This window comes from Lissotriton helveticus, chromosome 2_1 (assembly GCF_964261635.1).
Source record: "Lissotriton helveticus chromosome 2_1, aLisHel1.1, whole genome shotgun sequence".
NCBI lineage: Eukaryota > Metazoa > Chordata > Amphibia > Caudata > Salamandridae > Lissotriton > Lissotriton helveticus.
In genome coordinates this window covers 1,739,480,149-1,739,493,952 of record NC_136059.1, presented here as the reverse complement: position 1 = coordinate 1,739,493,952, position 13,804 = coordinate 1,739,480,149, and the positions used below count along the sequence as shown (strand labels likewise).

General features: G+C 46.5%; 1 protein-coding gene across 1 annotated transcript in view; it reads right to left on the bottom strand.

The window, feature by feature from the left end:
• LPAR1 (lysophosphatidic acid receptor 1) overlaps positions 1–13,804 on the bottom strand; it is a 257,320-nt gene that overhangs the window by 100,923 nt on the left and 142,593 nt on the right. The window contains exon 2 of the mRNA XM_078676694.1: positions 11,114–11,271. Coding sequence (XP_078532820.1) covers positions 11,114–11,170 — 57 coding nt within the window. The 5' untranslated portion in view covers positions 11,171–11,271. The remainder of the gene's footprint in view (positions 1–11,113; positions 11,272–13,804) is intronic.

Genomic DNA, 13,804 nt, shown 5'->3' with positions numbered 1-13,804 from the left:
GTATAAATACTACACTACAACACCAACTCTTCATCACACTTCTGGACCTGTGGATACTGTAAGTATCTGTTGAGCTGCTGAAAGGACTGCAACTCTGCTGGACTGCTGCTCTGAAGGACAGCAGCCCTGCTGTGCTGATATTCTGCCTGCTGTCCTCATGCCTGGGTGAAAAGTTCTGGACCCGCATCTGCTAAACCCAGGACCCCAAAGTGACGTCAAGTGCTAGTTGGCTGGCCTCCTGACAAGAGCCTTAGGGACAGAAGTCTCCAACAACCTTGAAACAGCATTTGCACTTGCCCATCTGTGAGTCTACCCTGCCAAGTGGTGCCACCCCAGTCCTGGACCGTTGAAGTGAGCCCTAAGAGGCTCAACAAGCCTCTATGGATCCAGCAGAACCGACTCAGCTCCTCTGCTGCGTAACGCAGCCCGAGCAGAACCAATGCATTGTGGCTAAAATGTGGATTTGAACCGTCACAACAAAACGCATCACAGCCCATTGCCTCATCAGAACCGCCACTGTTCGACACATCCTCAGTGCAAGTCCCCGCATCCCCCTGTAACTGCAGCCTCGACGACGAGGGACGGACTCCGCATCACAGCTCTTCGGAAACCGATGATCCCACCCCCCCTCCCCACTGCATGATGGATCCCCTCTGCCGGACTTCCCATTGCAAGCCCTCGTCAACTACATAAGGCCTCGCACTGCAGCACCGTTGCATCTCAGAACCGATGCATCGCTTCGGCTGTATGACACATCATCTACGCGGATCCGCACAACACTACGCACACCAGCATTTAAGGTACTTTGTTCAGCGGTCCTAACTGGGTCCCTGTAACATGTTTGCGCTCCATCGCAGTCATCCTGAACTTGTGACTTTGTCCTGGTCTGGTGTAACCAGATTTCCACGGTTTGCACTTTGTGCTTTTTGGGGCTATTTTTACTAAAATATTTAAACTTGAATATCTATGGTTCTAGTGACTGGATGTTTATTCATTTAGTCTTATTTTATTTACTAGAAATTACTCAATTCTTCTAAACTGGTGTGTGATTCTTTTATTGTGTGTGTTCACTGTGTTACTGTTTGAAGTGTTGCATCATTTTTTAGGTTTTGCCTGGCGAAAAGATGCGCTCTGCGCATCTTTTTCGCGCAGGCGAAAACCTGATGAGAACTGTAGTGTGGCTTTGGGTCGGCCCTCGTCATTCATTGGCTGGCTCCATAAAGCCTAGCCATTGGACGAGGGGCCTGTCCGTCAATGCCGGACCAGATTCGGGGGCGTTCCCGAGATTCTTTGGCTTTTGCCGACGTCACGCGACGTCAGCCGAAAGCCGGGAACTCCCCCGAATCTGGTCCGGCATCGACGGCAAATTCCTGTGAACAACGACACATTAGAACTACAGGAGCAGACGCTGTGACGTCACTCTGTAGTCCCGAGTCATCTCACGAGAGCAGGCATTTCAATGGGTAAAGCGCCTCTATTTTGGAAATTCTAACATTGATCCCTGGTCGCTCTACTAAGCGTGGGCATAGGCGACGGCACCCGCCCTCATTGCAGCCGCCGTCATTTCGGAAGTGGTTGGCCGGCCGGCCGGCCAATCCTGGCGCGGCCGGCCGGAAGTCCCGCCCCCGCCCGGAGACGCATGGAGCCCCGGAGGAGAAGTGCTGGATGGTGCGGGGCTCCCGTGTGCTGAGGGAGCCCCGGGGGAAGAGACGGCAGGAGCGGAGCTGTGTTCCTTCAGCTGACGGATCCGGTGAGTTTGCAGAGAGGGGAAAGCCGAGCGGAATCCTGGCCCGCCCCCTCCGCCTCCTCTCTGCATATATGCTCTGACTCCCCGCCGCCTCAGGTACAATAAGCGCAGTGGCAGGACACGGAGGCGGCGCTGCTGCTTGGGCAGCTGAGGATCGGTAGCCCCTGCGCCTACCTCCAGTCCCGAGCACGTTTACTTGGCACAGGAGCGGAAGACGCAAAATACCCCCCCCCCCAACAAACCTACCTACAGTTTCTATGGTGCACCCGCCTTCCTGCTCGGGCCGTGAGGAGCCCGCAGCCGCCGCCCCTGTCTTCGGCGAGGCCCCGGAGAGGAGGAGTTTGAAGGTTGGTAGGGGGGCGGGGGCATGGATGTCTAACGTTAGCGGCATTAAATACAGCTACTGAATTCAGGTTTTACTTGTTCAATTCCAGAGACCAGCACTGCCCCTTATCCCCGTTTCAGCTCAGCCTCTCATCTTGCCCATGTCGTTCACAAGAGTACCACCGAGCCCGGTGATAAAAAGCCCCGGTAGGATTGTAGGGCAGTGTGCTAATAGCAAGCTGTTACTACCAGGGCACCTGCCGGGAGGCTGGCATGTGCCCTCGTTTGTGCACACTTCCTGGCTTGCCTGTGACTCCCATTTCACAAGTGCTCACACGTCGATGCCCCGGCTGAGGACCAGAGGGCACTGGTTCCCGGTGTGTAATAAGGAGGAAGGGACTCACCTGTGCCAGGCCCGCTGCAGACCTCACCCCACGGCCGCTCCTTTCACCCTAATTATCCGGAGGTGAAATCAGGTGTCTGAGACCTCGCCGTGCACGCCCAGAAGAGACGGGCACCTCCGTCGTCAGAGAGACGAAGCAGGAAGTCCATGGGGCAGGAAGCGAGTGTGGAGCAATAACTGCTGCCCTGGACCGCTGCACACCCGTGCCAGCCGGGCCTGTTTACTCAGCGGCGCGCTGCATTTTGGGGCTTGTATTTTGCGTTTACCTTCCGAAGGATGAGCGTTACATCTCAGCACACAAAGTTAGGTGTTCTAAAGTGCTTAATGAACTTGAGTTAAGTGCAGAGTGAAAATCAGCCATTTACACGGGGCTTTCAGTGGGAGCGAAAAAAGGTGTGTGTGTGTGTGGAGAGGGTGGTCTCTAGAAGGTGCTGAACTCAGTGCTTCGCATTATGTGGCTATCTCAGCTGCTGGCATTGCCACGGTCCCCCATAAAGGCTTTTTAACCAGCTAAAACTTCTGGAGAGCGATGTGGACCACTCCAGTGTCGCACTGTATTTGAGAATGTGAAAACGTCTGTCTTTGGCTACTACATCCTGCCTTGGCTTTCTAGCAGGGTATGTGTATAAATGCCCAGTATTGACATTTGAAAGTATACTTCAGGGGTGCGTGTATGCATGTGCAGCAGGGTATGTGTGTGCTTTGAAATCTGGGTATCTTTGTCTTCAAGGTGAGTGTGTGTGTGTGTGTCAGCCTACTGGGAGTATGTACTTCTGTCTAAAGGGGATCTGTGTCTGTACTTGCGAACGTCTGTGCATGATAGAGTTTCTGCATTAGTGTGTCTGCACTGTGGTGTGCCTCTGTGGGGAGGGCTGTGTGGTACTGTGCAGGGGTGGGTGCATCTGTGTAGTGTGGTTGTCTCTGTGTAATTGGGTTGTCTGTATTTCCAGTGGTTAAGCAATAGGCGAAGACAAAATGTAAATACCCATTGGTAAAGAATTAGGAAGACAGCATGGAGAATTTCCAGGTTTGAGCTAATAAGACAGAATCAACAATATTTTGGCGTATAGACTGAGTAACAACTGGTGAAAGAGGTAATGAATGTCAGTGCTGGAAGCGAAATTAGTGCACACCCATAAGGCCTAGTACCACATTCAAAATAAAAGCCGTTTTTTTTATGGACTCTGCTTGTGCCTCCGTGTGCCCCTGTTGCGCCACTGTGTGCCCCTGTTGCCTGCTTGTGCCTCTGTGTGCCCCTGTTGCCTGCTTGTGCCTCTGTGTGCCCCTGTTGCCTGCTTGTGCCTCTGTGTGCCCCTGTTGCCTGCTTGTGCCTCCGTGTGCCCCTGTTGCCTGCTTGTGCCTCCGTGTGCCCCTGTTGCCTGCTTGTGCTGTGTGGGTGTGTGTGGAGGGCTCCGTGTGGCTGTGTGTGTGGGAAGCTTTGTGTGGCTGTGTGTGTAGGAAGCTTTGTGTGGCTTTGTGTGGCTGTGTGTGTGGGGGGCTCTGTGTGGCTGTGTGTGTGGGGGGCTCTGTGTGGGTGTGTGTGTGGGGGGGGGCTCTGTGTGTGTCATTTGCGGGAGATAAAGCTAGTGGCATTGTAAATGACAATGCCATTTATTTATGTTAAAAAAAACATTAATAAAAATAATGTCAAGAGCAATGCCAATAGCTCTAACTTTAACAAAGGCAAAACCATTGCATTGTAAATGCTTGTTACACATTGCCTCCGAGTAAGCCTGCCTGCTCTGTGCCAAGCTACCGAAGGGTTGAGTGCAGGTTAATGTAGGGTTTGCTTGTGACTTCACTCTGAGAAGAATTGTGGTTGCTGCTTGAGAAGGGTTTCACCCACTCCAACCAGTAATCCAATTTCTTACACCACCACTTTCTCTTGCCACCTACTTACCCCCATTTGTGAGTCCCAGAGCAAATGCAGCTCGTACTCTCAATGACCCCAAGTAGTGGTAAGTTGCATTGAAAGAAGCTTTTTTCCACCTCTCTTAGAGCACAGAAGGAGTACCATTCATGAACTTTACAGAGCTTACACTGGGGCTCTCTTTGTAAAGTCGTAGGACGAGAGGGATTTTATTTCCAGGGTGGAAAAAGACTTTCCCACTTGGCTGATGTAACTGCCCTCACTGTTATCAATGTTTCTGTTCCCATCGCTGAAGGCGTAGGAGGCATTTCCTCAGGTTTATAAAACACAAACAGAAACTGCATCTTGCATCTGCCATTTAACCTTTTTTTGTTGCCTTTTTTGCATGCTTCGCACTGCTTATGACAAAACCTACTGCTCCAGTGTCGCTAACGCAGACTGAGCCTACTACTGACACTGGGCGATTCCAGGTTGGAGGCACACTTCCTGCTCATGCATGCTTCACATTAATGAAATACATGTCACAGCGCATGCGCACAAGAATATTAGGAATGTCAGTATAATGTACACCTAAACTGCATCAAAAGGAACCCAGGTTATAACACAGAGGTAAAAGATACCCTTTTGGGAGAATGTTTGCTCCACAAATACACATTACGTTACATGTTATATTTGTTATATGTGTATAACAGGCATTTAGAGCATCTGACATCATTCTTAAGATTTCTAAAATAGAATATTGCTGGGACAAAAACAGTAGTCAATGTTCTGTAAATGAGATAGCAAGGATTGCACAATTCAACATTCATATAGGCAAGGGAGAAAATTAAAATTGACAAATAATTCTTTATCAGGAGCGGGAAGGTCTATCTACCAATAGGGCAGGTACGATGGCTAGTTTCTAGGGCAAAGCAAACACAAGGAGATGATGGACGGAGTGCTGAAACTTTTCAGACACTCACCCCCAGTCATGCTCGTTTCCGGTTCAGGGAAGACCTGGCTTGGCAGTTCGGTTTGGACTGTTCCCATGAGTCACAGGGTCAAGACTGATTTGCATATAGCTGGGTCTGAACTGAGGTGGCGAAGTGACCTAAAGAACGATGATGGATTCAACCCAGATCTGTGGATCCAGTGCTCTGTCCGTCATCTCCTTGTGTTTGCTTAGCTTCTAGGGCAGACAAATATCTCCATACAGTTTCTTGACAGGTGTGGCGCAGTGCCCGTCTACTGTATCTGGAGGGATTTAAACTGAGGCAGCAGGCCCATAACTTCTACCCAAGCCAGAAGATGGAACGGATGCCGTCGCCATAGTCAAGGTAAAGCAGCTGACCTTCTATATCGGAAATGTGACATCATGTAAAGGACGTGGATAATTCAATGTTTCCAGAGTCAGGTTCACTACTGCATCCTGGCTGATATCAGGTGCAAGACCCCATTCAAAGAGGGCAGGCAAAAATCTAGCCTTTATCCCAAAATAACTTGTGGCTGACTTCATAGCTTTATGAAAACATTACAATAGAAGACATTCTTCACATGCAGCAGTTAAGCCCGAACTTCAAGTCAGGTCCTAGTTTACCCGGAACACAAGCAACACAAGATCGGTATCGCCCTGATTGGGTTTCTACAGTTGTGTGTAGCTTGGCTCCATTGAAATGAAATGAAAGTTTTACAAAGTGCAAACACATGCCCGGAGGCATCAAAGCACTAAGGAGGTTGGAGTTACGGGAGTGAAAGTAGCAGAACTAGAGAATGAATGATCTTGAGGACCCAGAACCTCCATTAAAGAGTGAAAAGCGAGGTTTTTAAGGCCTTTCCTAATAAAGTCAGGCCCGGACTGGCCGTTGCGGGCACCGGGCAATCCCCCGGTGGGCCGCACGGGTGGGGGCCGGTTTGGGGCCCCTGGGGGCCGTTTTTGTTACAGGGCCGTTTTTGCAGCATAGCTGCAAAAACGGCCCTGTAACAAAATCGTCCAAAAACCGGCCCTGGCAAAGAGCGCGGCCGGCCCCCCCTCCCCCCGGGGGGAGGCGAGGGGGGGCCTGCCGAGCACTTTGCCATGGCCGCTTTTGGTCCCCAGTCCGGCCCTGAATAAAGTGTTTGACTGAAGATGGAACAAGTGAGGGTGTTCCAGAGTTTTGGCGTGGCCACCGAGAAAGCTCTGCATCCGCACCTTGATTTTCGGCATTTATGGACGATTACACGATTGTGGCTAGAAGCTCGGAGCAGTCTAGGAAGGAATATATACCCTTGGAACATGGCATTGATCTCTCCAGGTCCGGTGTTCTGCAGTGCCTTGTAAACAATACACCAAGCTATAAAGACAATGCATTTCTTCAGAGGTAGCCAATGGAGCTTGGATGTCCCATCCGGGACAGACTTATGTTTAGGGATATCAAGGACCGGTCTTGCCACAGCATTTTGAACCAGCTGCAACTCTGCTACTACACTGTGGCCATTGGCATAGTTATAATGGGGCCCACGTATACTTTAATATGTTGCCCATAGCATTCTGGCAATAATGTATTTCATCGTATTTCATAATGGAGAACTGAGCATAGCTGCAAAGTTTAAAGCTGCCAATTTTATACAAGACCAGTGGTTTACCGAGATCTTTCTTAGCTGTGCACCTGCCAAGCACCTTCCATTTTGAAACGGATATCATCAGAGCAGCCCCCGATATCGCTTTAAGAACGAAAGAGTGTGGTGGTCTTTTTCAAACAGTTATGTTTGGCCGATAAACACATATTTACAATATTATAAGTTTACTAAATGAGAATTATCAGCCAACGCAAGTATTGTGAGCAAGGGCTGGGAGCAGTCCATGCCCATCTCTGTTTATCAGGAGGAGAGATGAGGAATGCACAGCGCCTTCCAAGCACAGACTTAAACGGCTTGAATGTTTAGGACACGAGGAACATCCAAGGCTTAATGGTCTACCCTACTGACCCGGAAGAATGACCGGCCAGAAAGCGGAAAGTGTGCAAGTCCTCAAACCCCAGGGACATGAGTCTGTTTGGCTAACTTGTGAGAGGTATTCATTTAAAGAACTTAGCTTGCTTACAATGCATGGGACCAAGAGCAGCAAAGAAAGACAGAAACGAGCATGTGTGGCATGAATCTATTCTTGGCTTCTTACTCTGCAGAACACGTTGTTTATATCTTTTCAATGCATGTTTTACACATTTCAGTGACTTTCAGCTGAAGTCTGTCCAATCTTATAGCAGAGTTGCGATTTGTGATTTTTCTTCTTGGTTTGCTATAATTAGCATGTACAATGTCCCTGAAGGAGGAAGTACCCTGACTTCCATCCCCTCCTCATTTCATAGATAGTACCACCTATGGCATTAGGAGATGGGGAAGGAATCTTGAAGGCCCCCACCCCCAGTTGATTCCTTAAATGGGATCATTTATGGAATGAGAAGAGAGCGAAGTGCTGTGATGCCCCCTTTCATATATGATAAAATCTAGGGAATTAGGAAAGGGGCAGTTATCTTATAGTTTTCCTCAAAGTAAGAAGAGTCCACATTTTTTTGCAATATTTGAAAAGATGCAGCTGCTTATGTTCAAGTTCACCGAAGAAGTAAGGTTATGTTATGTTAGCTCCCTGTAAAATGCTTAATCTAGCCAAAAGTGACTGGAAACGCTGGGAGGAGGATATGTAGAAAAATTAAACACAAGATATGGGGGTAGACAGGCATTCAGAGAAGCTGCTGCCCAGGAATTTCTTTTCCATTGAAATCCACACCTACCTCCTCTGAGATTTAGGAGAAAATAAAAATTGGATATTGGACAACTAAGGATGCTTATGTCCATATTATTTTGAGTGAAGGGTGGCCAATTTACAGACACTGTCATTGCCTTCGACAGTTCCAAGTGAGTGTGTGTTTGTGCTTTAAAAAAGACTTTAATAATAAAAATAATTTAGCAAAGGAGGGATCAGAGAAGAGAGAATGAGGGTGGAACCTCGTGAACTCACGGATATTTCACTGAACACTCTCACCACAATGGCTAGCTGAGCAGGAGGGCCCTACTGGTAGCTAGCCCTGGGCCTCTGGTTTACTGAGAAGGAAATGGAGAGCAACAGAGGCAAGGCATGACCAGGAGTGACTCGGGGAAGACAAAGTCAACAAAAAGACAGTGAGAAAAGATGGGTGAGCCTCTGAGCAATGATTTTGTGTTGGGAATAGTGCACACTCCTCAAAACAAGCATTGGCAAAGCCAATATGTCACCTTCATAACGCAAGAGCTGAGCTGTTACTCCGACAGCGTTGGTCTGAAAGTATTGTTTAAAAAAAGTCTTTTTTTTTAAATACTGGAGAAAAAATAAACATATCTTTTGGTATCTCAAAACCGTACATTAAATTCAATGTTCTCAATCTTTACAAATGCCATGGCTTATTTTTCAAATAGTTTTTGCTTAGGAAACTATCAGCAGAATAAAATAATAAGGAAGTGTTAGACTGTAAAGATAAATAGTTATCAAGGCCTAATTTACTTGTCACAGGATTCATTCCTTTGGTCCTTTGTATGGAGCAGATTTTTTGGCCTATAGAAGAAGTGTCATGCTAAGGACACCTTTGGCCTCACACACCAGCTAAGTGAGTGAACAGATCGTCCTTTCCCAAGCTCCATAATACCTTTGTGTGCTTGTGCTTTCAAGCAATATGTCAAATGCAGGGAAAAAAACCTTAAAGACTTTTCTTGAGCCCCACAAAAATATCTGCGTTCCTGCGCTTTTACAGACAAGCTGGAAGAGGTGGGGAGCAACACAGCGTGTAGGGGGTGGTATTTGAGGATGGATAAGAACATTAGGGAGAGAGCTAGAAAACACATTCAGTCTCAAGGAGTTCTGAATGAAAAAACAAAAACGAATTTTCTAAAGTTGAAGGGTACATTTCAGCCAATCAAAAGCATCACACAGAGGATATTATCCAGGCGAGGGACAAACACAAGGAGTGGAAAAAGGGTACGATGACACAGCACTTGCGGACAGCAGTTGCAACACTCTGTAGGCTTGCACATGCATCACCATGCATGCTTGTGGCTAAAGCATGAGGGCATCAATGTGTCTAAACCAGAGAATTATGTTTAAGGCTCTTTGTCTTACTCATAAGGCTTTCTACAGTCTGGGCTCAGAAGGTATTAAAGGAATATTTCGACAATATGTCCCCTACCAAGCAGTTAAGATCCGCCAGTAAAAATCTATTGGTAGTTCCCAGGCGTAAAAAAAAGTCAGAAGGGGGTGAGGGGGGGGGGCAGATCCTTCTCTGTTGCTAGGCTCTGGAATTCCATCCCACTCTTCAATTTCTAGTCAAGTGTCCTACTCTCTTATCCGCAAAGCTTTTAAGACCTGGTTCTTTACCAGTCCTCCAGTATGAGCTCCATGTAGACTTCCATCTGATGGCCCTGTCTGTAGGGCCTCAATGCCTTCGGGCAAAGTATGCACTTTATAAGGCTAACATTCATTCATTCATTCATTCATTCTTTTAATTGACCAATCTAAGAAGGCGGATGCCACCCAGATCAGTTAATTGAAAAAAAGAAAGAAGTAAAGAAAGAAAAAAAAAGAAATGCAAAATGCACAAGAGTGCTGTTGATGTAGTTGGGTGCCTGGAAGCAAATGGCAGCTGCCAGGCCTACCAAAAACAGAGCACAAAAAAATTGAAATGCCTGTGAGGGGGTGGGGGCAGCAGCAGAGGGGTGGGTTGGGGGAGGAGCAACTTAGAAAAGAGACAAAATCAAAATAAAGCTGAGGCGGCAAAGCAGCACATGAAGGAGGGAGAAACACTCTGCGGGGTGGGAATGGGGGTGAAGCATACTAGAGCAGTGTACATGTGAGGGAGCAACACTGAGCATGTGTGGGGGCTGCGGGTGTTTTGGTACATAGGAGCAGCATATAAAACAGAGCTAGAAAATACATGCACTCACAGAGGATGCTGAAAGGAACTCTAGCCAATCAAAAGCATTTAAAAGACTATATTATCCAAGGGAGGGACAAACACGAGAAGAAGGGCGGAAAAGCCATACATGCTCGTGCCTATAGCATGAGGACATCATGTTTTTCTTTTAATTGATAAATCTAAGAAAGCGGATGCTACTTCGGCCACTTCACCAAAAAAATGAAAGAAAAAAAATGAAAATGTAGTTCCCTAAATGAGAGCATTGGAAGGATACAAACCATTGAATGAAAATTATGGTAAAGAGGCTATGATCCTGGCCGGGGGTGGGGGTAAACAGAAGGGAAAGGCAAGCAATCGAATACAACAAAGCCCAAAATTGAAAGTGACGATAAGGCCAAGCAATGGGTGGCTCTAAGCCTATTTTAAGTTTTGATAAGACCACATTAGGTCTTTTGCAACAGCTTTTGGGTAGGTGAGACCTAATAAATCACCATCTTGTTCCTTAAATATTGACAAGCTATGGAAAGATGATGCTTAAAGATGATGCCTAACGAGTCAAGTACATTTTACGGATTCCGGCATAGTAGTGAAAAATTTGCCCGTCTCTGAACAGTGATAGGTTATTACTGTCTGTCCATTTAAATAAACTGTTCCCAAAATAATCATCTCCGACTTCTAGGTGTCGCAGAACATCATCAGCACAAACTTGAAACCCTCTGTCAAAAGAGCTGGGCACATTCACCCCCGTGAATCATCAGAAGATCTCAGAATCTGAGTATTTCGGACCAAACTTAAGTACCACATTCATGAAGAAACACTCGTTGCAATCAATAATATCAGCAAAAGTTTGCCAATCAACCCTTGTGCATTACCTGTGGCTGCGACATCATGGAGAATGGTTCTGTGAGAGTATCCGTTAGGGTCGCCATGATAAAGGGTTTCCAAGGTCTGTGGAGGGCGTTTGCTCCCTTGGAACCCTGGTTTAAGTGCTTGTAGGCTGGTCAGAACTCAGTCATGTTTAAGTGCAGGCCTGAAAGGGAAAAAGCATTAGTCAATTAGCATGAAGTCCTCAGGGTGGTCAAACAGAGTTGTGAAATGTGATACAACATTGAAAATCTTTGTTCCTCCATTTTATAACTCAGGAGGGACCCGCTTTCTGGCAGGATACTTTCATGGCTCGGGCCAGTGTGTGAAAGGTCAATCATTTTTCCTATGCTGGGCGCATCTCACTGATGAACTGACGCTTTCACTTTTTAGTATCTAAGGAACATTTTGATAATTTGGGTTCTAGGTTGTGCAAAATAGAGTTACACTGAAAGCCAGGAAGCGAGAAAAGTTTATATATTCAATGCTGCTTCTAGAAACAAATTAGATCCACGTGACCAAGATCACCTTTACCAATCCCTCTTTATTTAATTATTTATTTTCTGTCAAGGGCATTCTGCATGTGTGTAGTTTGACTTTTTCCATACTAACCATTGGATTCAAATCCATTGGGCAGTCTAAAAACTGAGCTAGCCATCAACTCTGACGTAATGGACAGTCTTGGGTCCAACTGTGGTCTGTATAATATGGCTAAAAGTTCCCTACCTTTGTGTGTAACATGCGTATAAACTGAGATGCAAAATGTTAAGCAGCCATGACCTGTCTGTTTATTTTTTCTGGCCACGTATGTTTTCCCCCCTGTTGACTCCACAATCCGCAAAGTGTTCCGTTATATTTGGTGATGTCTGATAGTAGATCTTAGGCTCTACTGCACCCAGAGTACACTTCTAACAACAGTGGAGGAGGCTACTAACCCCTGACCAGGCTATGAGGCGACAGTGTTTGGTAGCAGCTGACTGGGGTGTATCAATAATGCAGCAGGTGCACTGGCACCAGGCCGCAGAGATGCAAGAGGCTCTATGGAACTCAATTGTGGTCATAATTTACTATCCAACAAATGGTACAGGCCCATTTTCCGTGTTTGAATTTGGGCCTGCACCACCTTTGCTACCCCCCTGGCAACTGATCTTTGTTTCAGAGTTTTAAATCACTCCTTATTGTAAAGAATGCATGATGCTAGTCCCTAAGCAAAATCTACAGTTCCTCTAACTGGAGTACTTGCTTTCAGTAAAGTGCACATGGTGTACAGTGTAGGAATTCCAATACTTTGTGGGCATTAGGGTGACATAGAGAGGACCCTTTCTAGTCACATCTGGCAGCACTGCTGAGATAGAAAATATGGACATAAACAGCTTGTGATTTTATGAAACCCACAAAATTGTGGTAATTTGTGCAGCATTTGAATCATCTACAACAGATGCATTCTGCAAACATTGTGCTGCCTGTGTTTTGCGCATAAGACTAGAAGACTGTTCATGGGGAGCGGTTTGCAAAGCCGACAACTGTATGCCTGTACAAGATGATAGCAGATCTTCAGCAAGTTGCCTGCAGGGCCCTAGTACCAAAGACCATGATACAAAACAGTTTTTGTGCTGCTGAAAAAAGATACATTTGCCCTACTAAACCAGTTTACGCTCTATACATGAAACCCACACATCACCAATTCCTGCGTTACGCTCGAAGTAGCCTACTAATGAGGGGAACTTGGCTGAGGCCGTCGGGCCAAAATCTACAAAACACTGCTCCAGTTCTCCTAAGTTTGTACTGTGCACAAATGCAGAGAATCCTGGTGGTCTTGTTATCTCTTATTAAACCCTAGAGTAACCCAGCAGATTTCCTCTTTACACCAAGAGATTATGATAGCATTGCTTTGATTAGAGCGGACTGCCATGAAACCAGAAATATTAAATGTATCTTATAGGCAGTTACAGTTCTTGAGATATCACTCATTAATTGTGCTTCTGGGCCATCTGGACCATAACTCTAAATCCCAGTTCCTGAACTGCCTACTAATAACCTACTTTGTGCAGTGGGGGCCCTGGTGTCTTTTGGTCATGCCCAAAAATGAATTTCCTACCTACGACCCGCCATTAGTGAGAAAAAGGGGAGGTCCCCTGAGGGACGCTGCTGTGAGAGCCGTTCATCTGCAACTCAGCCTCCCGCTACCCTTTCATTTGACTTTGGTCAATATAAGCTGTTGCTGCTCCTTTCATTAAGGCGAGCAGTAAGTACATCAGAAACCCAGGCTTTGGTGCTCTAAACTCACATTTGAGGCAATCATTAATGCAGTGTGTATGGTGGGTTGTAGGTCTTTACTGTTTTTTGTAATTGCTTAGACGGGAATCTAAGTCATATGGCGAGGGCCCACTGAGGTGCGATGCCTTGCACTCAGGACCACCACCAAAATAGAGCAGAAAAATCAGACCAAACTTTATAGACTGTATTTTTCCATATGGTTCCTCTGTCCTTCTGGACAATAGGTAGTAAACATGGCATTCCCCAGAGTCAGTCAAGAACACCCAAACCTTATTGCCATGTGATAACATTAGCATAGGGCCTTCATGAGACAAAAATCAATTGCACAGCACATAAAACAAATAAAGATATTTGGGATCTTCAAAGAGAAATATTGTGAGAGAATGGAGTAATACACTATACCCATCAAAGACGAAGCGGCA